The sequence below is a fragment of the Muntiacus reevesi genome, chromosome 3 (genome assembly GCF_963930625.1).
Source record: "Muntiacus reevesi chromosome 3, mMunRee1.1, whole genome shotgun sequence".
NCBI lineage: Eukaryota > Metazoa > Chordata > Mammalia > Artiodactyla > Cervidae > Muntiacus > Muntiacus reevesi.
The window spans coordinates 147,926,005-147,952,975 of NC_089251.1; the positions used below are offsets into that span (position 1 = coordinate 147,926,005).

At 37.9% G+C, this 26,971-nt stretch overlaps 1 protein-coding gene across 1 annotated transcript in view; it reads left to right on the forward strand.

Moving 5' to 3' along the window:
• Nucleotides 1-22,230, forward strand: part of SATB2 (SATB homeobox 2) — a 197,456-nt gene extending 175,226 nt beyond the window's left edge. Inside the window, exon 11 of the mRNA XM_065930889.1 lies at nt 19,096-22,230. Coding sequence (XP_065786961.1) covers nt 19,096-19,557 — 462 coding nt within the window. The 3' untranslated portion in view covers nt 19,558-22,230. The remainder of the gene's footprint in view (nt 1-19,095) is intronic.
• Nucleotides 22,231-26,971: the final 4,741 nt, after the last annotated feature.

Consider the following 26,971-nt stretch of genomic DNA (forward strand, 5'->3'; position numbering starts at 1 on the left):
GTGAACGTAACACAGAATCTATCCCTAAGGAACTCTCAGATTTGTGGAGAGATGGGCTTGTGGACAGACGACGGTAATACAGCATGTAAGTAAGTTCAGAGAAAGAAAGGAGCAACGTCTAAAGCCTGGCGGGCTGGAGGACCCAGAAGGCTTCCAGGAGGTGGTGCTGCTCTGGGTCCCTTCCAGAATCCCTTGCAAGAGGCACTTTCCAGACAGAGGGGACAGGGGAGGCAAAGGCGTTGAGATTAGAATACAAGTGTGAGGACTGGCGCCTTTAGAGTCATTGGCGCACAGGCTGAAAGGCTGCGTTGAGGAGCACAGACAGGGCACCCAGCTTTCCGCAGTGCGCGGGAGGCCGTGAAGACCTTGCAAGATGCTCTGTTGGCTGTAGCAGGAAGGCCTGTTGGGAAGTAAACTAACTCAGGCAAGAGATTGTAAAGGTCTATTTAACAACAGTGAGAGGAGGATGGAGAAGGGAAATTAACCCAGCAACTCTTTAAAAGGGATAATCAGCAGCAGGTGGGATTGGCTAGCTGTGGAGGTTCAGGTGGAGGGAAGGAGTCGGTGAGAGCTCTCGGATCATAGTTAGGGCACTTTGAGGGTCTTGGAACACCAGTCAAGAGCATTAATGATTGATTCCCTGATAATGTCAGTTGTAATTGTGTTTGTTTTGTACTGAGTTTTCAGCTATTAAATTAAATCCACCCCTAAGCAGCTTCACATTTGGAAGTATAATGACTTGACAGTTCTAGTTTCTGAGGACGACCTACACAGGATAAGCAAATATGCTTAGAAAAGCCAAGGCAATGTGGCACAGAGACAAAATCGGACTTGCTTTGTGAAGCTGGGTAGATAAGGATACCACATGACTGGTCTCATGGGAATTTAATGGTTCATCTGCAACTTGGAAACTGAAGTCTTTCTTGTGGGAAAAGGAATTGCCAGTCCAGTTCCTTTGCCCCAGGGAGTCAGGAACTGGGATTTCTCTTCCCAGTGACCCTCCTTGGTACCCTGGGAGATAAAGACTTGTTTTCTTGAGTAAGCTGTAGTCTGAATAAGGCTGCCTGACCCTGCCGGTGCTCCATCTCTCACCTGGGGTACTTACTACAAAGTGTAGAAGCAGAAGTTTCTCCATACCTGGTTACTGTTAATAAGATCATTAATGTGGAGAATGTAAAACCAGTATCCTCATAATGAATTAAATGTGGTTTCAAATTTAAAAGGATACTCTAGAATTACCCTCCTGGATGTTTTACTTCACATGATTTAATTTTTCCATATTTTTTTTTTCTTGAAAGAAATGATACCAAGGAAGCCAGTCTCTGATGAAATTAAGTGAAGTTGAGAACTAAAGGCTATATTTGATAAGCTCTCCTTTGACACCTTTTCTTTGCTAAGCCACAAGGAATCTTTGCTGACACTCTCTAGAGATCGGTGGCTTTTGCCTCACTGTCTGAGGAGAAAACGGTTCTTTGATCATTTGACTTTGTTTACCCAGTTTGGACGTTACGATATAATAAACCATAATGTGTCCATGGTGTGGTAATTCTAGATACTTTGTCTTTTACCAGAGTGGTTGATTATAATGCATTGCTTAAGATTTGCTTTCTATAAAAGGAATATTTGTACTTTTATGTGTTTGATTCACACAGTGCAGTTTTCTCGAGTCCTGTTATTAAGTGGTTACGTCCAGAAAGCAAAAAATATGCTGAGGTAGTGTTCTATTGGTGAACATCTAATATTTTCACTAACCGTAACTGTCAGATTGTTCTGACCTCTGAGTGTCCCAGCTGTAAAAATCATACAGAAAATGTGGCCTCTCATAGGATTCTAAACAGCCTCATGTGAGACCTCAAGCACAGGGATTACCTTCTTTTTTCTTTTTGCCCTGAAGTGAAGAATCTAATCCAAACACGCTTTTTCCTTAAATAATTTAAGCCCTCTTCTTTGAGAAGCTGGAACGCAGCATAACTGCTGTGTCACTCACGCCATTACAATTATGGGGAATTTTCATCTCAAGCTGAGTCTTGGCTGAGTTCTGTCAGGATAAAAATCTCCTTCTTCTGCTGCAGATTTTGACCCAATTGGGTATATTATTTTTTTAACTGATATCCAAGGATAGAAAAAGTAAAAATTCGTTCATTACCTACTCAAAATTAACATTTGGGAGAGGTGCTTCTCCCTGATATATTATAATTGTTCCTTGTTTGTCTTCACTTTTAATCACAAACTGGAAACACTGAATAGTTCCCTCTGTCACTTCTGGTGTTATTTTTATATTTTAATTGGAAGATGTTTATTCACACTAAAATGAATTTTTGTTCAAAGCTTTTAAACAATAATTTTTGTATTTTCCAGCTAACAGCAGCAAGACCATGTTTGTTATGTGTTAGACAGGGATTTGTAATATGTAGATCAGAGTTCAATTTTGTATATGCATTTTCTTATCTGATGAATAAATACAACAGAATCCATTGCTATTGTGAGATTAGTTTGTTATTGTTTTTAAGAAACAAGCGCAAAGGATAGTGAACCACTTCAAATATATACTAACTGTAGGATTTGAATAATTAACCCAAGTCACATCATATAATCTGTGTAAATCAGGAAGAATGATGCTTTAGTTCAAGAAGCTTATATAATTCATTGAGATCCTTTAACTTAAAGTGGACATATCCTTTTCCTCCATGTCATCTTTGTTTTTAGGTCAGTCTTTACCAACAGGTGTTTTCAAGTTATTTTTGTCACCAGATTTTTAAATAGTAAGATATTTGAAAGTGGTTTGAATTTTGAGTCTAGTACTTTTCCTCAGGAATCATTATTTTAGGTCTTCATTGACAGAGCTCTTGGTTGGCTACATGATGTTGTTATTGTAAAATATATCTATTTTCTACCTTCTTTAACTTAACATGTTTTCACTTAAAAGGAATTGAAACTCTGCTCTGATTATACTTGTTAGATGAAGTTTATTTACCTGAAACAGTTTTTGTACAAGCATAACTCAGAGGTATTGCCAGTTCAGTTCCAGACCACCATGATAAAGCAAATGTCACAACAAAGTGAGTCCCACAAATTTGTTTGGTTCCCCAGTGCGTATGAAAATGATGTTTGCACCATACTTTAGTCTATTAAGCATGCATTTGAATTTTTTCTAAAAAAATAAAAAAATGTACATACCTTAATTTAAAAATATAGCTAAAAAATTCTACCCATCATCTGACAATGTGGGGTTGCCACAAACCTTCAATCTGTTAAAAGAAAAAAAAGTAATATCTGAGAAATGCAATAAAGCTGAGCTCAATAATGTATTCTATTCTTTCTTTTTTTTTTTTTATTCTATTCTTTTAAGCTTGAATCTGTTTTATTTTTTATTTTTTTTTTTTTATTTTTTTTTTTTTTTAATATTATTTTATTAGTTGGAGGCCAATCACTTTACAACATTTCAGTGGGTTTTGTCATACATTGGCATGAATCAGCCATATAGTTACACGTATTCCCCATCCCGATCCCCCCTCCCACCTCCCTCCCCACCCGACTCCTCAGGGTCCTCCCAGTGCACCAGGCCCGAGCACCTGACTCATGTATCCCACCTGGGCTGGTGGTCCGTTTCACCATAGATAGTATACAAGCTGTTCTTTCAAAACATCCCACCCTCACGTTCTCCCCCAGAGTTCAAAAGTCTGTTCTGTACTTCTGTGTCTCTTTTTCTGTTTTGCATATAGGGTTATCGCCACCATCTATCTAAATTCCGTATATATGTGTTAGTATACTGTAATGTTCTTTATCTTTCTGACTTACTTCACTCTGTATAATGGGCTCCAGTTTCATCCATCTCATTAGAACTGATTCAAATGAATTCTTTTTAACGGCTGAGTAATATTCCATGGTGTATATGTACCACAGCTTCCTTATCCATTCATCTGTTGATGGGCATCTGGGTTGCTTCCATGTCCTGGCTATTATAAACAGTGCTGCGATGAACATTGGGGTGCACGTGTCTCTTTCAGATCTGGATTCCTCAGTGTGTATGCCTAGAAGTGGTATTGCTGGGTCATATGGCAGTTCTATTTCCAGTTTTTTAAGAAATCTCCACACTGTTTTCCATAGTGGCTGTACTAGTTTGCATTCCCACCAACAGTGTAAGAGGGTTCCCTTTTCTCCACACCCTCTCCAGCATTTATTGCTTGTAGACTTTTGGATAGCAGCCATCCTGACTGGCGTGTAATGGTACCTCATTGTGGTTTTGATTTGCATTTCTCTGATGATGAGTGATGTGGAGCATCTTTTCATGTGTTTGTTAGCCATCTGTATGTCTTCTTTGGAGAAATGTCTGTTTAGTTCTTTGGCCCATTTTTTGATTGGGTCGTTTATTTTTCTGGAATTGAGCTTCAGGAGTTGCTTGTATATTTTTGAGATTAATCCTTTGTCTGTTTCCTCATTTGTTATTATTTTCTCCCAATCTGAGGGCTGTCTTTTCACCTTACTTATAGTTTCCTTTGTTGTGCAAAAGCTTTTAATTTTCATTAGGTCCCATTTGTTTATTTTTGCTTTTATTTCCAATATTCTGGGAGGTGGGTCATAGAAGATCTTGCTGTGATTTATGTCGGAGAGTGTTTTGCCTATGTTCTCCTCTAGGAGTTTTATAGTTTCTGGTCTTACATTTAGATCTTTAATCCATTTTGAGTTTATTTTTGTGTATGGTGTTAGAAAGTGTTCTAGTTTCATTCTTTTACAAGTGGTTGACCAGTTTTCCCAGCACCACTTGTTAAAGAGATTGTCTTTTTTCCATTGTATATCCTTGCCTCCTTTGTCAAAGATGAGGTGACCATAGGTTCGTGGATTTATCTCTGGGCTTTCTATTCTGTTCCATTGATCTATATTTCTGTCTTTGTGCCAGTACCATACTGTCTTGATGACTGTGGCTTTGTAGTAGAGTCTGAAGTCAGGCAGGTTGATTCCTCCAGTTCCATTCTTCTTTCTCAAGATTACTTTGGCTATTCGAGGTTTTTTGTATTTCCATACAAATTGTGAAATTATTTGTTCTAGTTCTGTGAAAAATACCGTTGGTAGCTTGATAGGGATTGCATTGAATCTATAGATTGCTTTGGGTAGAATAGCCATTTTGACAATATTGATTCTTCCAATCCATGAACACGGTATGTTTCTCCATCTGTTTGTGTCCTCTTTGATTTCTTTCATCAGTGTTTTATAGTTTTCTATGTATAGGTCTTTTGTTTCTTTAGGTAGATATACTCCTAAGTATTTTATTCTTTTTGTTGCAATGGTGAATGGTATTGTTTCCTTAATTTCTCTTTCTGTTTTTTCATTGTTAGTGTATAGGAATGCAAGGGATTTCTGTGTGTTAATTTTATATCCTGCAACTTTACTATATTCATTGATTAGCTCTAGTAATTTTCTGGAAGAGTCTTTAGGGTTTTCTATGTAGAGGATCATGTCATCTGCAAACAGCGAGAGTTTCACTTCTTCTTTTCCTATCTGGATTCCTTTTATGTCTTTTTCTGCTCTGATTGCTGTGGCCAAAACTTCCAACACTATGTTGAATAGTAGTGGTGAGAGTGGGCATCCTTGTCTTGTTCCTGATTTCAGAGGAAATGCTTTCAGTTTATCACCATTGAGGCTGATGCTTGCTGTGGGTTTGTCATATATAGCTTTTATTATATTGAGGTATGTTCCTTCTATTCCTGCTTTCTGGAGAGTTTTAATCATAAATGAGTGTTGAATTTTGTCAAAGGCTTTCTCTGCATCTATTGAGATAATCATATGGTTTTTATCTTTCAATTTGTTAATGTGGTGTATTACGTTGATTGATTTGCGGATATTAAAGAATCCTTGCATTCCTGGGATAAAGCCCACTTGGTCATGGTGTATGATTTTTTTAATATGTTGTTGGATTCTGTAAAGTGAAGGGCTGGAAAAAAATATTTCACGCAAACGGAGACCAAAAGAAAGCAGGAGTCGCAATACTCATATCAGATAAAATAGACTTCCAAATAAAGGATGTGAAAAGAGACAAAGAAGGACACTACATAATGATCAAAGGATCAATCCAAGAAGAAGATATAACAATTATAAATATATATGCACCCAACATAGGAGCACCGCAATATGTACGGCAAACACTAACGAGTATGAAAGAGGAAATTAATAGTAACACAATAATAGTGGGAGACTTTAATACCCCACTCACAACCATGGATAGATCAACTAAACAGAAAATCAACAAGGAAACACAAACCTTAAATGATACAATGGACCAGCTAGACCTAATTGATATCTATAGGACATTTCACCCCAAAACAATCAACTTCACCTTTTTCTCAAGTGCACACGGAACCTTCTCCAGAATAGATCACATCCTGGGCCATAAATCTGGTCTTGGAAAATTCAAAAAAATTGAAATCATTCCAGTCATCTTTTCTGACCACAGTGCAGTAAGATTAGATCTCAATTACAGGAAAAAAATTGTTAAAAATTCTAACATATGGAGGCTAAATAACACGCTTCTGAATAACCAACAAATCATAGAAGAAATCAAAAAAGAAATCAAAGTATGTATAGAAATAAATGAAAATGAAAACACAACAACCCAAAACCTATGGGACACTGTAAAAGCAGTGCTAAGGGGAAGGTTCATAGCATTACAGGCACACATCAAGAAACAAGAAAAAAGCCAAATAAATAACCTAACTCTACACCTAAAGCAATTAGAGAAGGAAGAAATGAAGAACCCCAGGGTTAGCAGAAGGAAAGAAATCTTAAAAATTAGGGCAGAAATAAATGCGAAAGAAACTAAAGAGACCATAGCAAAAATCAACAAAGCTAAAAGCTGGTTTTTTGAAAAAATAAACAAAATTGACAAACCATTAGCAAGACTCATTAAGAAACAAAGGGAGAAGAACCAAATTAACAAAATAAGAAATGAAAAGGGTGAGATCACAACAGACAACACTGAAATACAAAGGATCATAAGAGACTACTACCAGCAGCTCTATGCCAATAAAATGGACAACTTGGATGAAATGGACAAATTCTTAGAAAAGTATAACTTTCCAAAACTGAACCAGGAAGAAATAGAAGATCTTAACAGAGTCATCACAAGCAAGGAAATCGAAACTGTAATCAGAAATCTTCCAGCAAACAAAAGCCCAGGACCAGATGGCTTCACAGCTGAATTCTACCAAAAATTTAGAGAAGACCTAACACCTATCTTACTCAAACTCTTCCAGAAAATTGCAGAAGAAGGTAAACTTCCAAACTCATTCTATGAGGCCACCATCACCCTAATTCCAAAACCAGACAAAGATGCCACAAAAAAAGAAAACTACAGGCCAATATCACTGATGAACATAGATGCAAAAATCCTTAACAAAATTCTAGCAAATTGAATCTGTTTTAAAAACTCAAATTCCAGAGCTCACTGGGTCAGGTATCACTGGCTTTTCAAAAGGTTGTTTTCATTTGATTTACATTTTGCTTCACTTGAGATTTATCTAGCTAACTGGATTAACTGTTTAATAACTCTAATAGATCATTCTTATCCTGAACCTTTGCATATCTTTCTCTCTTGCCCTTTTGCCATTGATGATGTGTCATGAATTTCTAGGTTGGTTCTTTTAATGACATTATGAATTCCAGGTACTCAATTCATCCTAGCATTTTATACTCTTCATTATCTTTAACTTAACTCAAGAGCTCTTCTTTCATCCATGCTGGTGCAAAAGCCACTCAGCTATACCAATGAACACACCATGCAGGCATTTAGAAATCAGAATACCATAGCTAACTGTCAGCTCTGGTCATGTCATGTTACTCTTTACTCATTTTCACTCAAATATAAGGTCTTTGAGGCTTCCCTGGTGGCTCAGCTGGTAAAGAATCCATCTGCAATGCAGGAGACCTGGGTTCAATCCCTGGGTTGGAAAGATCCTCTGGAGAAGGGAAACACTACCCACTCAGTTTTCTGGCCTGGAGAATTTCATGAACTGTATAAGTCCATGGGGTCACAAACAGCTGGACACGACTGAGCGACTTTCAAAGATACTTTAACATTACCTGTAACTTGAATCTGATCTTCAAAAATAGGCCTTCCCTGTTAATTTTTAGGCAGAGTTTTGTGTTTTGAGATGACATTGTGGACGGTGGTAGAAGTATATGGGAACAGGGGGAGATGAACACTCATGGGTGTCAGGCAAATGGGGCTTGGGTGGATGGGCTGAGTGATGGTTTCTCCTAGGAAGAAAGGCACAGGGCTGTAGCCTGGACCATCCTGAAGAATCTGCTCTTCCTGAATTATCCCATGAACAGTTTGTGGAGTGATTTTGGTCATATTAGGTCCTAAATGATCAAATAAACCTGTGTATCATGTGACGCTGATGAAGGAAAAATTTTCATTGCTAATAGGTTCAGTGCATGCCTATGTTTTATCTCTTTTGCATTCTAATAGGAGAGAGATTTGTTTTTTATGTGTCATGGAGTCTATTTGATGGAAATATAGCTCCTCATCTTGACCCTGCTTAATTTGCTAACAGCTCATCTCCTTGTATTAGAAAAGCAGCTTGCCCAGCTACCTCTAGAGTCTGCAGACTCTGGCCACTCAGTATAGTCAGATTAAGGACTACAACACATTTTTTTTTAACCCAAACCATACCAAAGTTGTTGGTATAGTTGTTCTCAATTTGTTACTAAAGAGGAAATGATATAAGCCAAAGGCTGTTTTAAGAACTATGCTTCCTCTAAACCCCCAAGTTTAACAGATTATTGTGTCATACTGTTTTTATGCTTTTATCTTTGACCAAAGTGTTTATTTTGAGAAACAATTATTAAACTGCATTAAAAACATACACGATGTTCCAATGCCATCTTGGTTACAATATTAAAGGAAACTCAGACTAAGGCTGGATGAAATTGAACACATATTTCCATGTCAGACTTCCTACCATTTTGCTTGTTTGTATTGATTTCTCTTGACATGGTCTTCTTTTATTGAGCACTACTCTTTTTTTTTTTTTTTTTGGTTCTTATTCTCTTCCCCCTCCCTCCCCTCCCCAAATCCCCTTCCTATAGCTGTATGTGCTAAGAGCAATTGTAAAAGGAGACCAACTTATATTAAACCTGCCTGGAGTCAAAATGTAATCTAACACCTGTAGTCTGCAATTTGTCATCACTTCATGGATACTATTTTTTTTTTTTAATAACAGATTTCCTGAGTTTTGACCTTAGGATACTGTATAATCCAAAAAAAAATCAACAGAACTAAACCATAGTTTTTAATAAGTCTTATAATGTTAGAATGTGAAATTACAACCATAAGAACCAACTCAAGTAACACCATTTGAAGTTAGAAATAGTACTAACTTGTACATCTAGGCAGATATATTTTGCCTGTGAAAATGTCTCTGAATGATAAAGTCAAGAGGCAAATCATAATGCTGTGTCCTTTCTCCTACACTTGTTCTCTAATACCTTCCTAGGTGACTGAGCTCAAGTAAGGATATTTTTAACTCTAAGATCCATATTTGAGTTTTATAGTAAATGGTTTAGTTTTCATTAGGGCTAAGACAGAGCTATATATTCAGTATGATTTATGTGGTATAGAGTTTTCAAACTTTTTAGTGTTGGGATCTCCTTTCACTATTCCTATTAAGGACCCCAGTAATGTGCATATCAATACTTACCATATTTGAAATTAGTTCTGAGAAAACATAAATGTTTATTTTTTTGAAAATAACTATAAATATTATGTGTGTAAATGATATATTTTAATGAACATCACTGTATCCCCCCCAAAAAAATAAGACTACCATTGTTTTAAATATATTTTTGCAAATATTTTTAACGTCTGACTTAATGGAAGACCTCTGGATTATCGTAATTGCTTCTGTATTCATTCTGATATACAAAGTGTAGCTTGTAGTTTGGTTGAAGTAAATGAAGAAAAGCAAGCCTTACAGACATATAATTAGAAAAGGAAGGGATATTTTAATAACCTTTCCATGTAACTATATGGCTGATTCATGTCAATGTATGACAAAACCCACTGAAATGTTGTAAAGTGATTGGCCTCCAACTAATAAAATAATATTTAAAAAAAATAAAAAAAAATAAATAAAAAAAATAAAAGTGAAAAAAAAAAAATAACCTTTCCAGGAAATTATGATTTTCTGTTTTGTTACAAAACTCTACAAGTGGTAGTTTCTTAAAGGTTAGTTGCAGAGTGGAATCTAAAATGATACCAGTGAACTTTCATATTTTTTTACATTATAATTCATTTGTCTGCCTTTCACTTTGAATAAATATTTTACCTATTCATAATTTTATAATATCAATATTTATAAAATATTTATAAAATATTGACATAGTGAGTTATGCAGATCTTCTAAATATTGACACATTTCATTGTATGACATATATTTTACTAATTCTTAAAACTTAATAATTTTTAATAATTCTTAAATCATCACCAGTATCATCAGGGAGGTATTTAAGTATAGGGGAACTAAGTTTTTAGTGGAAGTTACAAGTTTTCCAAATTTTTTATTTTCACCAGGCAGGTAGAATTTAATCATTGGCAACAAATTGTACAGTTTTTTTTTTTTTTTAATCAACAGGCTCACTTCATTTTTAAGAAAATGTCTGCCAGAAACCTAAGTCTGAATAACCTTAGTATGCCTGTTGGTTGTTATTTCAAATAAAAATGATATTTATTTCATTACAAAGGTGCTCGTTCAGCTCTCAACTCACACAATTGCACAAATGCTCTTTGCTCAGACAGTAAAGAATCTGCCTGCAATGCAAGAGACCCAGATTCTATCCATGGGTTGGGAAGATCCCCTGGAGAAGGGAATGGCTATGTACCTCAGTATTCTTGTCTGGAGAATTCCATGCACAGAGGAGCCTGGTGGACTGCAGTCCATAGGGTTGCAAAGAGTTCGACATTACTCAGTGACTTTCACTTCACTTCTTTCTCATGAGAAGTCTTTTACTTAGGTATGTCACAGAAGTGTATTCTCTCTCCTAATCCTTATAAAACTGCAAGGAAGATTTTATAGATTAATAAACGTTGTGGTTCTGAGAAAGTAACTTGCTCAAAGTTGCATGGCTAGTAAGCAGATGTGCTTTTTAGGATAAAGACTGGATTCAAAACCAGAACTTTGTAACCTTACAACTTCTGCTAACAACTTTTATATAAAAGCAACCTTAAGGATTATGCAGTGCCCTGGAGCTGATTTTAACACAAAAGAATGGTAAAAACAAACAAATGCCACAAACTATTAGTATAAGTTCCTGTAATGAGTGATGGTTTCTTTACTTTAAAGCATAGTTTTGCTGAAAATGAATAATAGCAAGAAATAGTAAATTGCACAGAACAAAAATAGTAACCAGATTGCAATTAAAGGAAGAGAGGATGTGGATTAATCCAGTGCAGCAGAAGAAAGATGTACTGAGCACTTAGATGTGCCCGTGTGTAGCTCACAGTCCAACAGGTGAGAGAGATGTATGATAGTTACATTAATTATTAATTACTAATGCTAAATTCTCCCCATTGAGTTCTGAGCCAAAATTAAAAGTCTTAAATGCTGATTTTGAAAAAAAAAGGAAAATTAGAGGGTAGAGCTCGGTTGTTGAAACTTAAGACAAATATCTCAGTTATATTATATTTTACATATATAGTATATTTTAAAAATAGCAGTATTTACTCATTTAACAAATTCTAATTGAGTTATGCATGGGGCTTTCCAGTTGTTCTAATCAGTTTTTCTTATTGCCTGTTAAGTATACTTTCTCAGAATTTTTAGTAGAAGAACGCTTTCCTTCTTGAGATAAACTATCTTACCTTCTGTTATTTTTGTTAACATTCTGTTATTTTAGATGAGGTAAAATTAAACAAGTGAAAAGACTCTGTTATTGACTCAAATGCAGTTAGCAGTCATCTCCTGCTGCGGAGAACCTGGATCTCTGGTGACGCTCGCTCACTCTTGCGGGTGAGGCTTGTCAGAGACAGACGCCGCCACCTGGGAGCCGAGCTTAGCCCCTTACCTATTACCCTACTGGATCAACCACCCTCTCTAGTCACCTCCTTAATAATTTCTCATTTTCTCTATATAAAAAAGACCACAAAGTCTTGGCATATTATAAGTAATCCAGTTCACCCCATAATGATACAGTGAATTATATACTTTCCTAAACTTAATCATTCAGGATCTCACTTCCTTCCCTGCAGGCAAAAGCCATTATATTTTACACATGGCTCCCAGCTGGTTTTCATTGAGGCCTTCAAAATCTATTTGAACACTGAGCAGTTTAAGAAGAGCTGCTTTATCTTTCTTAGGCAGTCTTTGTCATGGTACCATTTTGTCCTTGTGTTTTTAAAATTTTCCATCTCTAAGGCAGAAAAACAACATATATCCTTATTGTGCTTTGCTACTGGGCAAGGCGGTGTTGGGCTTTATTTTGAAGTTGATGTCTCTTTTGAATATATTCACAGCCTTTCTTTCTTCATCGCTGTGTTCCTGTTCATTTATACACATGTATGTCATATTTCAGCCCAAAGAGATTTCAGTGAATACATAAGAAGGCACTTATTAAACTTTTAAGTTTCTATTTGACCCATAACTTATTCATCAACACTGACTGTTAGAGACAAGACTCCTTATTAGAAAGCTTTGTAGACTGCTAGGTCCAGTTATTATAGACACTCCAAAAATATTTGATAAATGAATTTTTTTTTTTTTTTTTTTACTTTTTTAACCCAAGGTAAACAAAATTTCTTTTAGACATGATAAACACTTCCGATGAAGAAGGCAGTCATCAGTTAAATGTAAGTTAACCATTCTTTTGAGGATAGAAGTGCCAGGGCATCCTTCTGATTGTTTTGATGATAGTATTGCTATTTGTGATACTGCATTGAAAGTCCAGGTATATATATATGAGCTGAGTTTTTCTTACTATATATATATATATATATATACACACACACACACAAAGAGAGGAATGTTTCTCTTCAAGTCCTGCTGTGTTTTGGGGTAGATCAGATGATGTGATTATAGGTCACAGAAGGGCTTCCCTCACCCTGATGGTGGAATGCCAAGGCCCCGCTGCTCTGGCTGGCCCTGACCACCCCTCGCTTGTCCTTTCTCGCGGTGGAGGGCCGTCTGATACCGAATCCTGTATGGCAATGACAAGGCTTCTGTTGGAAATGTGCCATGTCGGTGCTGGCCAGTGTGGTGCTGGGCCGTGTGGTGATCCAGCTCTGGAAATAGGGCTCGTGTGCCTGAGGGAGCTAAGTGTTTTTTCTTCTTTCGGTTTTAATGAATTTAGATGTCAGTAGCTGTGTGTGGCTAGTAAGCTGCTGTATTGGGTGGCACAGATTTAACTTGCTGTCTCTCGATGTTCTTCAAAGAACACTTCAAAGAAGTGTACTTCTTCCTCCTAGTTTGTTCATTTGCTGTTTTCCTCTTTCTGGGATGCCCTTCTTCATGGCTGGGTCCTCACTTCCTTCAGGCTTCTGCTCAAGTGCCACCTTCTTAGGGAGCCTTCCTCGAATCACTGAATCTAAAATCATCTCCCCTCAGCTCTTCTGCATGTGCTTGCCCTGTTTTTGCTGATAGTATTCGTTACCGCCTAATATCTTGTTTACGGTCTGTCTCCTCTGCTCTGGAGTCTTTGCTCAGTTTTCCCATGCGATTTTGCTCATAGAAGACAGAACAGCATGTTTAAGGACATGGGATTTGAAATCAAATATGTTTTAGATTCCCAGTCCTGCTACTTAGAATCTATGAGACCTCTCATAAATTACCTATACTCTCTGAATCCCAGTTTTCTCATCATGAATGGAGTAAAAATACATAGTCCAGGATTATTGTGAAAATCAAATGCATTTATAGATTTAGGCCAGTGTTTAGGTTCATAGTAAGCTTTACATTAATGCCACCATCTATTATTAATATTATTATTGAAGCTACCTAGATATCTCACTGCTATGAACCCTCATCGTTATGTTTAAAAAATAACAATAGAAGCTACAAAAAAAGAAAGAGAAGAAGACTTTCAAATAAACCTTTTAAAACTCTCTTTGTAGAAATTATCAGAAATGAATTGCTGACCAGATTAAGCTCAATTGTGATGGAGAAAAATCCAAACCAAAATGCACTGGGATGAATTGTCAGGCTTCAGTTTGCAAAGGTCATGAGGAAAGGGATGGATAGCTATATTTACAGAATGATATATTCTGTTATTTGGGAAAATCATGTGAAGACAGATGATGGACTTTAGGAGTACAAAGGTCAGCTTCTGGGCCCATTTTGAAAAAAGGGAAAAAGGATGAGGCTGGAAAATGTGCAGACTTGGGCAGATTTATGTAACTATCTGGGTAGCTGCTCTATCATACTTACCTTTTTTAAAAAAGTATCAGAAAACAATCATCTGGGTTTGGAAAGAACTTGTTAGGAAAGAGCATATCTCTGTTCAGTTGGGAGGGCATTCTCTGTCGTGGTTGAAGTGATTGTAAATTTTTATGGTTTCAAAAAGTCCCATCTGCCAGAAATATATGCCTGCACTGTCAGATGATCTGAGGAACAGGATGGTGTGTAGTCCATCCACCTGGAATCAGTGACACAGTCTCAGGCTAGAGTTAGTCAGGGTTCTGGCTGGGGACAGGAACCAAACTTGAGTCATCCTAGTTAACACACAAGGAATTTCAAATATCTCTGAAAAGTTCAGACAGAAAACCCAAAATTTAGTCAAGTGGGAGTTCAGAAATCAGTCCTATGAAGAAGTGACATGATCCTGCTGTTTCAATGGAGGATTTGGGAAGAGCGTTTGGACTGCCATCCCTGTCTTTTGGCTGCACTCTGCTTTTGTTCAGTGTTCACACCATCGGAAGAAGTGCTGCACGACAGAAGAGTTCCCTGATTGTCATACTAACAAGCTACTACAAGTGGCTAGTGAGGAAATGTAGGCAGTTCTTTTTGCTAAAAATTATCTACAGACAATAAGCAACTCTCTACCTGGAGTAATCAGAACATTTCAGGAGAGTAAACATAGTTGGGATTTGGGGACTCTTTTTGTCTCAGATATCATGCACATTGTACTCTTTCCTATCTGATCAAAGATGCTAGAAATATAATTTAACCTTCTTCATGCAAATACTGTTAGGCCTTCCAACTCAATATAGAATATTGACCTAACCCAGGATCTCTCACTTTGTAGATCATTTCTATTGCTGTTATTTCTCTGAAAAAAATCTTCCTCTCCTGTGAGGGCAGTGCCATTGTCATTGTTCCTTGGAAACCTACTTTCTTAGACTGACTGCTCCCTATGTTTAAAGTTTCCAACTTTGAGGGTGCTCTTGAAATGCTCCATGTTTCCAGGTTGTTATTGATTCAGGTAGCACCTTCACAAGGAACTGTGAGGACTAGATGAGTTAATCTATGTAAAGTTCTTGGAAATGCCTGGCACAGAGTAAGTGTTTGAGTGGTGGCTGCTATGATCATTGTTTCCCCATTCCTTGTGGGGCTTCTCTCTATGCGTGCATTACTACTGCTGGGTTCAAAGTTAGAAGGGGAGGGAAAATAGGCCAATTGGTGGGACCTCAGGAGAAGAACAAACCCTATCATGCAGAAAGATTATAGTAACTTCAAAGTATAGTTTTGGAAAATCTCTTTAAATCTAACCAATGCACAATGGAAAACCCCTAAAGAACCAATCTAATTATTTAATTAAATGGAACCGTTATGCTGACTTTTACTACAGAAGGCAAGCATAATTTAGAAAATGGGGCATTTTAATTCTCTTTTGTTTTCCAATTAACGCAATTGCTCTAAAAGGAGGTCCTGTGCTTGAGTGTACATGTTCTATGAGTACATATTCCCTACGTAATTTCAGTCTCTCTCTTATTCTTTCTCATCCAAAAAAAAAAAAAAAAAACCCAACCAAACAAAAAACTCTTACCTGTTGACATGGAGGTTTATTTATTACAGTGCTCAGGCTACCCAGATTACAACCTTGGAGCAAATATCTTCCTGCCGTCAAAGCTGCCCTGAACACGCAGGCCCACCACGCAGCTCTCCTCTCCCTGGGGCTATAATTAGGACGTTGAAGTAATGGAGCTCTCACTTTTTTGCTGATGCCAGCTCACCACAGCAGACCACATGAGTTTACTCTTAGTTGAAAGTGGTAAAGAAAATGCCAAGAACATTCATTTTAATTGGTCAACATTATGTGGGCCTTTAGTGCCTCCGTTTTATGGTCCTCTGTTTTAGATTTCTTTCTGCCACCAGCCATCAGCCTATTATGATGGGTGTTCTTATGTGCGTTGGATTATCCTTTTATTGTTATTTTGATTGTTACTTGTTTATGAATGATTACAAATTTCATCCTCTTTTTTTTTTTTTTTTACCTAAGTAACAATTTCATCTGCCCTATTAGCTATTAAAATCCATAGAAAAGACTGACATTTTCACATTGGTGAAAAACTAGTTTTTCATCAAATAGTCCCTGAGACTAGGAGAGATGGCATATATTTTTTTCTTAAATGCTTGCTCTGATGCTGGTATTTTGTTGTCTAAAACATGGGTCATTAGGGTAATGTGTGGTGATGGTGGCAGTGGTGATACCAGTGATACTCTCGTGTAAATAGACATGTTTCTTCTGTGTTGATTGGACTGAGTTCACTTGAACTCTGGAAAATGTTTGATTTGTTACTCTAACATGGAAAACACCATGTAAAATAGGAGAGAATGGTAAAAGAGAAACATGTGTTTTTTAAAAAGTGAACTCACTATTCTTAAAAGTCTTGGGGCAGGGGTGATCCAGGAAGTTAGACACTGATCTGAGTGGAGTAAGTACAGTGTTTGCCTTTGACATTGATAGAATACTTTGCCATGGGGACCTTCATGGTAGCCTTTTAATTACATAGCACTTCTGCTAATGTTGCAAGATGTGAGTAGTGGCCAAATTCCTCTTCAGTGTCCCATGCACCTTCTCCCCTCTCCAGGAAGTCCTTCTCACATAGGTCTCTGAGGAGGACGAGGCAAGTTGTTCTGACAATCTCCTCTGTGTTGCTTGCTTGCTTTGGTCAGACGGAAGAAGTTTGTAAGTAAATATTAAAATGGGAAACTATTTCATGCAGAGAGGACATTGTAAAAGCAGTTATGAAGATTAAGAATAAGTTTGCACAACTGGTGTCAAATGCGGCTTCCCTGATGGCTCAGCCATAAAGAATCTGCCTGCAACGCAGGAGACACAGAAGACATGGTTTGATCTCTGGGTTGGGAAGATCCCTTAGAGGAGGAAATGGCAACCGACTCCAGTGTTCTTGCGTGGACAGTGCCATGGACAGAGGAGCCTGGCAGGCGGTAGTCCAAAGGGGCACAAAGAGTGGGACACCACTGAGTGACTGGACACAACCAGCGCCACATGACAAAACTCATGCAATGAGTGATGAGTCTGATGCCCTTTATTCAAGGGGGACAGTCCAGGCTGAGAGCCACAGCTCCTCACAAGCAGTGGGGCAGTCTTCTGGACATGACTTTAGAGCATTAGAAGTGGCAACACAGAAGACAGGGCCATGATTGGTGGGGATTGCGTATCTGACTTTATTTAGAAAGATCAAGGAACAAGGAAGTTAGTATGGAGCCCAGAGCTGGCACTGCGCTCAGGGATGGGCTGAATGGATACTGCGATTCTGGTCAAGCAGGGCATTTACAGCCAGCCACACGAAAGTTCAGCCTGCTGGTGTGGCACCAGGCAGGAATGGCCCCAACTTGGGTCTAGAAATTTTTTAATACTAGTTTTGTTTTATTTTTGAGTGGGGACTAGGTAGAAATGAAAGAGAAATTTAAATTAATTACAACTGGAAAGCCTTGACATGAAGGATAACAAAAAAAAAAAAAAAGGAAGTGAGCTGCAAAACAAAGGATGACTAGTTTGTCCTCTGTCCTCAAAGGTGGACTAGTGGCTAGGATTCCTGGTTTTCACCCAGGCTAATCAGGTTCAGTTCCTGGGCAGGGAACCAAGGTCTTACTTCAAGACACCAGGCATTATTGTCTCCTCGACATTAGTGATATTGAGAAGATCCATTTATGAGTATAAAGTAGTCATCTAAAGTTCATAATTTAATAAAAAGTTGTATGTTTTTGTATACATATTTTAAAAAAGCATTATTGTTTAAGGATTAAGATCAGGGTTAAAAGAAAATAAATTTAAGTTGTTCCTAATTTTATGGAATATTGATTTTCTGACTCAAATACTATTCCTCTGTTACACTTCAAGGCTAATTTATGAGGCTGATATAATAATGACTTATCATTTATTGGATGTTTGTTCTGAGTCAGAGGTAAACAAATTCTGACCCATGAACCAAATCCAAGCTACCTCTTGTTTTTATAAAGTTTATGGCAACATAGCCATGCTCATTTGTGTATGTTTACACTATAAAGATGGAATTGAAGCATTGCAACAGAGATGGTGAAGCCCTACTAAGGCTAAAATATTTCCTACCTGGCCCTTTGCCGAAAAAGTTTGTCAACCTCTGGTTTGAGGCAGGCACTGTTCTTTACAAGCAATATGTCATTTAATCCTTACAACATCCTTAGGAAATGTCTTATCCTTCTTTCATATATGATGAAATAGAGGCTTAAAGATGTTCAGTGTCTTGCACAGGGACATCCAGCTATGTGGAAGAGTCTGGGTGTGAATTCATGTGATCTCATATGTAGAGCCTGCACTTTTCATCCGGGTCCAGTTTCTTTGTCCTTGGGCTCCAGAGAGGTGGCCCATCATACTGGTTAACAGCAAGACCCTGGAACCAGACCCTTTGAATTTGAATAACCTTAGGCAACATGTGATTTAACTTCTTTGTGCCTCAGAATGGAAACATTGCTATTGTTAACCTCTTGTTTTATAGATGAGATTCTACAAATTCAGTTAAGAAATTCAGTTTTCAGAAGACCTGAACTTAAAATGACCACGCATCTCTAAAATGCTAAGCAGACAGTGTGTATTTTAGAAGAATGATGGCTTTTGAAAGGTGAAATAATGAATCAAATGTTATTATTATTTTTTTTTAATTATCAGGTCCTTCATAGACAGCAGTCTCAGCCAGCCAAGGAGAGTTCTCCTCCCAGAGAAGAAGCACCCCCACCACCTCCTCCGACTGAAGACAGTTGTGCCAAAAAGCCTCGGTCTCGTACAAAGATCTCTTTGGAAGCCCTTGGTATCCTCCAAAGCTTCATTCATGATGTGGGCCTCTACCCTGATCAGGAAGCTATCCACACTCTTTCTGCTCAGCTGGATCTCCCCAAACACACCATCATCAAGTTCTTCCAGAACCAGCGGTACCACGTGAAACATCATGGGAAGCTCAAGGAACACCTGGGCTCAGCCGTAGATGTGGCCGAGTATAAGGACGAGGAGCTGCTGACGGAGTCAGAAGAGAATGACAGTGAAGAAGGCTCGGAGGAGATGTACAAAGTGGAGGCCGAGGAGGAGAATGCGGAGAAAAGTAAGGCCGCACCCGCTGAAATTGACCAGAGATAATGTGAACTCCAATCAGGCAAAGCAATACACCGGTCCAAGGATTTTCTGTTTTAGTTTTTCTGAAAACTTTTTTTTTTTTTTGCCTTATTTTATTTTTGTCTTTTTTGGTCTTTTTGTTCTCCTTCCCTTTTTTTTTTTGTTTTTTAACGTTTCTTTGTTGCACAGGATACACCTGTAGACTGAATAAGTTCAGTATTTCCGAATCAGACATCGCCTTGGCAAAGACACTAAAGTGTTACGCTTTACAATGGACTGGATCGTAGTCATTATAATCACAGGAGACTCTGCCTTCATTATCCTTGCACTTATGGAAGAGACACCAGGCAATTTCCCAGATGAAAAGACCTACGAAATAAATGAAGGAAGCTACAAGTGTGTGTGTATATGTATATGTATATATCTATATATTTACATATATATATTAAATTGCATGGGACAGAGAACTTTACAATCCGAAAGAATAGACTGTGAAATGAGTTCTTAAAGAAGAGACTTGTTTATGTATTAAAAAAAAAAACCACTTCACAGTGAGTCGCTTTGGCTTTTTGATAAACTGCGGCCTGCTCTCAGGGTGGGGTGACTTATTTTTGAATTCCTATTTATTTTCTGTGTTTGTCCCTGATTTTTTTTTTTTTTTTTAAATTCTATGGCTTCCTATCTGGCAGCTTGATGGGTAATTTTTGAGGTATGTATTTAACTAAAGAAATCAACACTGCCAAAAAAGTAAAAGAAAGAAAGAAGAAGAAAGTGGAAAAAAAATCAGGGCACCTTAAAATGATACCAGTCAAATTAATCTTAAAGACACAATGCACATTAAATGACTCGATGTGTTCCGTTACTCAGCTTGTCGTTACTGTAGTGAACAGGTGCATTTCTGTGAAATTCCAAGCGAGTGAAGCTGAAGTTCAGTGCAGAGAAAACTCGTCTATTAGTGCAGCCTCGATAAAATGACATTTTAACATCAGACAAATGGAATTCACAGTATGAGCCACATTTTATTGTGAAATTTATTTACCTGCTCGTGGCTTCAGATCTTAAAATTAATAAGCCTGCTCATTTTAACTTGTTTATTGTTGCTGTTTTCTTTTTCTTTTCTTTTTTTAAAATAGAAAATAGTTCAATGTAATGTTAAGTTAGAAAAGAAGTTGCTGCCCAGCTAAAGGGGCTCCTTCTCCAATAAATCCCCGTCCCTCCAGCTCCCGAGAGACGCTTCTCATTTCTGTTTCACTTTGGGTGTCTTCTTCGTACACATTCCATCCACTTAACCAGACGTTTTTAGTCCTTGCTCTCATGCACCTCATCCCATCCCTGCTATGGGAGCAGCCCTAACGAAAATCTGTTTTTAAATCATTGTGCAGCTCCAGGCAATAGAGTAAGCAAAGCAATTTCAGTGGAATCACCTACTCGTCATAAACGGAAACATTTTCCCAGTTACCTACATAGCAGTTACCTTACGCAAAGCAGAACTAATGCTGACTGGCTGTTAGGGGAATGAGCATTAAAGCTGCAATCTACTATAGTTCTCCCACCGCCTTTAGCTTCCCATCAGAAAGCATTGCTTCCCACTTCTAGTCATTGCAAGAGGAGACCTCACCTTCAGGACTGGCCGAGCGAACCTAACCCATACTTCCAGGTGGCCATCAAACAGTCCCACATGGTTGGATTTTTTTTAAAAGTTGTGCTCTCATGAAACCTTGTCAAAGACCTCATGCAATATCACTTTGAAAGTTATTTTCTGTTTACTACACAAGCATTGTAATATAACTGTTAATACTATTTATATATTTGAAAGGTATAAAAGGTCGGAGTTAAAAAAAAAAACAAAACCTCTATTTGTAGATATTAACTCAGAACTTACGATATACAGGGAGAAGACATGTTGCAATACAAGCTAATTCTAGCTGCTCAGTAACCTCTGGAGTTTTTAAAGGGACATTTTCCTGTACTTTTTCAAATAATGATGTTTAAAAAATTACCTTGACACGAGCGTCATGTACCTTTGAGAAAGGATGGTGGTTTGCAGTCAACCCTGGGCCCATCCTTCCCATTTCTGTAGTATGCTGCAGCTTTAATCAGAAAGTCCGTGGTTGCTGCTTCCTGATCTCCGAGTTACTCTTTTCCAAATTGTCTTCTTACACTGTTGCTGAAGGTCACTCTGTACATGTAATGGAAACTGATTCTGCCAAGCTCTTACAAGGTGGTTCATCTCTCGATGGCATCCGCATTTGGTATCTTTTACACTTCAACCAAAAATTTGTTAGGTATTTTTCAATGCTAAGTCTTGCCTTTTATTTTTTAATTTCACTGCCAAGTTTGCAGTGGTTCTAAGTGAATCTGTGGGCATTTTAGCCTGTGGTCTTGCCAGATCTTTGCGAATTACAATGCATATATGTCTATTTATTCAATATCTGTCATATAATATCTATTTGGAAGAAGAAACTCTCTTGTAGTGCCTCTTGACAAAGCACAATTTCCTGCCCCACCCCTTTTTTTTTTGTGAAATGAAAAAACAAATTGTGTTTTATTGCGGTATCAACAATGTGAATAAGGATTAACATATTGTAAATGTTCTTTTTTCCATGTAAATCAACTATCTTTGTTATCACTAAGTGATAATTAATTTTTAACTTATGTGCATTGTTAGGCTGTTAGAATTTTTTGGTTGTTAAAATAAAACGCATTCAAAAAATATGACTTTGTTTGTCAAGCGTTTTGTTGGGCATTGCCTTCTTTCCCACTGAAGTTTTCATGTGGAATGAGACCTGGCGAGCGTGAGGAAGCCCCATTCCCTTATTTACAATTGTACCTGCAATTACAAATGTTTGAGTCCTACCAATTCGAGAATTTAATTGTACATATAAATGTACATGCGTCTCTGGGTGTTTGTAAATGTATGCATGCTCACATCCTGAAGTTGGCAGCTGGGGGAGTCATTTGCCTAAACATTTTGTGGTATACAAACAAAACTCAGTGCATAAAGATATATTTATGGACTTGCTTCTTTATTTTTCTAGTGCATGTTTTCTGTTTATAATTAAAAACCCACAAATGACTGCATGTCAGGAAACTTTTGGAGCACATATGTCCATGGTTAATGGACATAATAAAAGTCTTTTATATTTAGAGCTGGGTACCATAATGTGAGCATAGAGGAATGCCGGAAGGATTGATGTATCTGAGAAATGTGTGAAAATGATGTTTTAGAAAGTGCTCACAATGGAAAAAATTGCTCAAAAGACCAAAGTTAATAAGGAAGGAGCAAGTGCTTAGCATCAGAACTGACAAAGAGAAAGTCAATTAAAAAGTGATTTTTTTTCTTTTGATACTGTAAATTGTTTTTCCTGTCTTTTTTTCTTTCTTTCTTTTTGTTTTTGGCACATGGTTGACATACAGATGTGATTTTTCTTTCCTTTTTTCCTCGATTTCACTTTCCTTTTTTCCAATGATGTTGACAGCCCATGGACTGTGTAGATAAGTTTTGAGGACAGTTTGTGGAAATTGGGTGTTTACAGAAAGGCAAACAGCCCCATAGTATACAGCACTAAAGATTTTTAAAGAAAAATTAGAGGTTCAATAGAGATGAAACATGTCTATGCACATGTACATGAATTCCGCCTTTGGGATCAAGACATGGAAGTAAAGCATGTGTGAGATAGTCTGCCTTTTAGGACAAATGCTTTCCACCTTCATGAGATGATATTTTCGGAGGTCATACTTCATCCAAAGTGACAAACTCAAAGCTGGGAGACTCTGCCCAAGGATGGGTTGGCTTTTGTCTTTTAGAAGAGGGTCTGTGCTAGCAACTTTTATTTCCAATAATACAAAGTCAGAGGTTTCTTGACTATATGTTAAGTCATGTCATCTCAAAGTTATCACTTTATGGGTTGAGGTTTTTATTTTTTCCCCTTAGAGAAGATATTTTCCTTTACACTGTTATTTCCCTTTCTGCAAAGCTTTAAACAAAGGTTTAAAAGTCCTCACATTTTTTCTAAAGGACAGTTGGCATCATCATACAGTAAACATTTATTAAACATACACTCTAAACCAGATAATTTGCTAATAACTGAGGTGACAAGGAAAATTGTATAATTTAATGCTCTCCCCTCAAGGAGCTTATAACTTAATGGAAATGTATATCAATCCAGAAAAAGTGAAGTTGTCATCTAATGGTTATACTCAGACAGATGTGTATTTGTTTAGTGAGTGGTGCAAGCATTTGCTATAATTTAGAGAATGAGGATTATCATTATTTGTGAGCTAGAATGGCCTTAGGATTGGCTGCATATCATTTTTAAAATTACAAAGTAGTAACAAGAGAAGAATTTACCTGTTTCTTACATAAAAGAAATTGCTGGGATAATCTGACTTCACAAAGTTGTCAGGGACTCAAACTCCTTCCAGTTCCACTTATCCCTATGTTCCTGTGTTCCCTTTTCCTTATGGTCCAGGATGATTGCTAGAGCCTTGCTGTCACACCCACCTTTCAGACATCAGGATGGAAGAAGAAGTAAAGGATGGCATACTCCCTTTCTTTTGTGGGATGTCTTCAAGTCCTGTGCTTAAATACAAGGGAGGGTGGTAAATGTTCCTAACTGTTCTATTAATCCCAGAGAGAAGGGGAGAGTGGATCCTTGGTGAGCAACTCACAGCCTCTGCCAGAGAAGGTATCAAAAAGGATGCTGAAGATAATAGATAAGAGGAAGATAAGTACAAAGGCACATTTGTCCTGCTGCTACTTCTGTTACCTTGACCCTCTTCTTCCTTTCCATCCTGTGTTCTTTTCCTTGCTAAATTTAAGAATCAGTTAGAGCACCACTTCTTCCAGGAAGCCTTTCTGATCTGCCCTCAGTTCAGTTCAGTCGCTCAGTTGTGTCCAACTCTTTGTGACCCCATGGACTGCAGCACACCAGCCTTCCCTGTCCATCACCAACTCTTGGAGCCACTCAAACTCATGTCCATCGCGTCAGTGATGCCGTCCAACCATCTCATCCTCTGTCGTCCCCTTCTCCTGCCATCTTCCATCTTTCCCATCATCAGGGTGTTTTCCAATGAGTCAGTTCTTTGCATCAGGTGGCCAAAGCATTGGAGTTTCAGTTTCAGGATTAGTCCTTCCAATGAATATTCAGGACTGATTTCCTTTAGGATTGACTGGTTGGATCTCCTTATAGTCCAAGGGACTCTCAAGGGTCTTCTCCAACACCACAGCTCAAAAGCATTAATGCTTTGGCACTCAGCTTTCTTTATAGTCCCAACTTTCACATCCATACATGACTACTGGAAAGACCATAGCTTTGACTAGCTGGACCTTTGTTGGTAATGTCTCTGCTTTTTAATATGCTGTCTAGGTTGGTCATAGCTTTCCTCCGAAGGAACAAGCATCTTTTAATTTCATGGCTTTAGTCACCATCTGCAGTGATTTTGGAGCCCAAGAAAATAAAGTCTCTCTCTGTTTCCCCATCTATTTGCCAAGAAGTGATGGAATCAGATGCCATGATCTTAGTCTGCTGAATGTTGAATTTTAAGACAACTTTTTCATGCTCCTCTTTCACTTTCATTAAGAGGCACTTTAGTCTTCTTCGCTGTCTACCATAAGGGTGGTGTCATCTGCATATCTGAGGTTATTGATATTTCTCCCAGCAATCTTGATTCCAGCTTGTGCTTCCTCTAGCCCAGCGTTTCTCATGATGTATCCTGCATATAAGTTAAATAAGCAGGGTGACAATATAGAGCTTTGATGTACTTCTTTCCCGATTTGGAAGCAGTCTGTTGTTCTATGTCTGGTTCTAACTGTTGCTTCCTGAGCTGCATACAGATTTCTTAGAAGGCAGGTCAGGTGGTCTGGTATTCCCATCTGTTTAAGAATTTTTCACAGTTTGTTGTGATCCACACAGTCAAAGGCTTTGGCGTAGTCAATAAAGCAGATGTCTTTCCGGAACTCTCTTTTTCGATGATCTGCCCTGCCAGTGTGGTTACAAATCCTCCTGTTCTCACATAGCATCCAGAGTATTCCACCATTACAGGTCTGTCCCAGGTCTTGTGGCATGTTGTGGTTGCTGTATTTGCTCAGTGGGAAGGTATGAAGTTTTTCTTTGCATTTATCCATGCACAGAAGTGGGGTTGGCTGGTGAAAATAGCAGGAGCCCCGGAGAAGTAGGTGTGACGATGTTTCTTCCATCTCGGCATGTCCAGGAGTGACACACGGAGTCAGAGGCAGAAGTGAAGAATGAAAAACTCAGCAAAGCCCAGGTGATTTAGAACCCTGCCGCTCAACATAGCATGGTGATGGTAGAGTCAGGACCTAAAGCCAAGAGTGCATGTCTCCAAAGCGTGCGTCTACTCTCCAGTATCACACCACCTCTCTTTATGTCCTAGAATATCCTAGAAAGGCTGTATGAACTGCATGTCAATTTGTTGGTCAGCATGTTTTGTATGAGATGACCTTTTGACTTCACCCACTTTTTCATCATCTTGTCTGAGTATGACATTTCTGAAGGAAAAAACCTATTAGAAAAACACCATACTATGCTAGTAAAACTGTCCCAGCAGAATCCAGAAGTTGTTTCTTTGGCGACATTTTAAGAGGCTTAAAGTGTTACCTTCACATATGAAGAAATAATTGCAAAAATATTCCATTAGCACTGTAATGAATGGTGCAGAGCAATGATTAATTAAAGACAGAACCATAATTTATTCGCTATCCATTATCCACAATCATAATCCCATTTTAACACAAAACAGTACAGACTAAAGGAGTCCTGGGAGGCTCTGTAGCAACTTTGGACTATGTAGTCCCAGGAATCCTCCTCGTCCACTGCAAGAAAAAGATAAGGAGAAAATTCTAGATTTAGTCTCTCAAGTTGACTGTGAAAAGGCAGTGAGCTATCCTAGTGTCTATTTCTTACCAGTTTCGCAGTTTGTTGTTTTTCAGATCCTCGGTTTTGTTATTCACAAAATGGGGCTAATAATTCATACATCTCAGATCTGTTGCTATGATTAAATAAGATAGGTAGAAGCATCTAGAACAAATCCTTTCTTTCTATTTCACTTCCAAAAGTGAAAGAGAAGCAGGATATAAGATGTTATAAATGATTTTAAACACTTCAGGTGGGTTTTAGAGTAGGATTAAGTCTGATGTTATTAGACATGGTTTTACATGATTTATAGCCTGAAGGGCTACAGTGCTATTTATTTTTTGCTTTTGTACCCCCCTTCCTTTCTTCCACTTTCTCTTATTACAATCTCTTTCTCCCCCCGCCACCTTCTTCTCTTTCCTTCTTCCTGTCAAGAGCTATAATATGGTTTTCTTTCTCAATGAGAGAGAAAATGAAAGAGAAAGTTTAGCAGTCACCTGAAGTCTTCAGAATTAGCTGTTTAAGCATGAATGACACCCACTCCCTTTTTCTCTCCTGCTTCA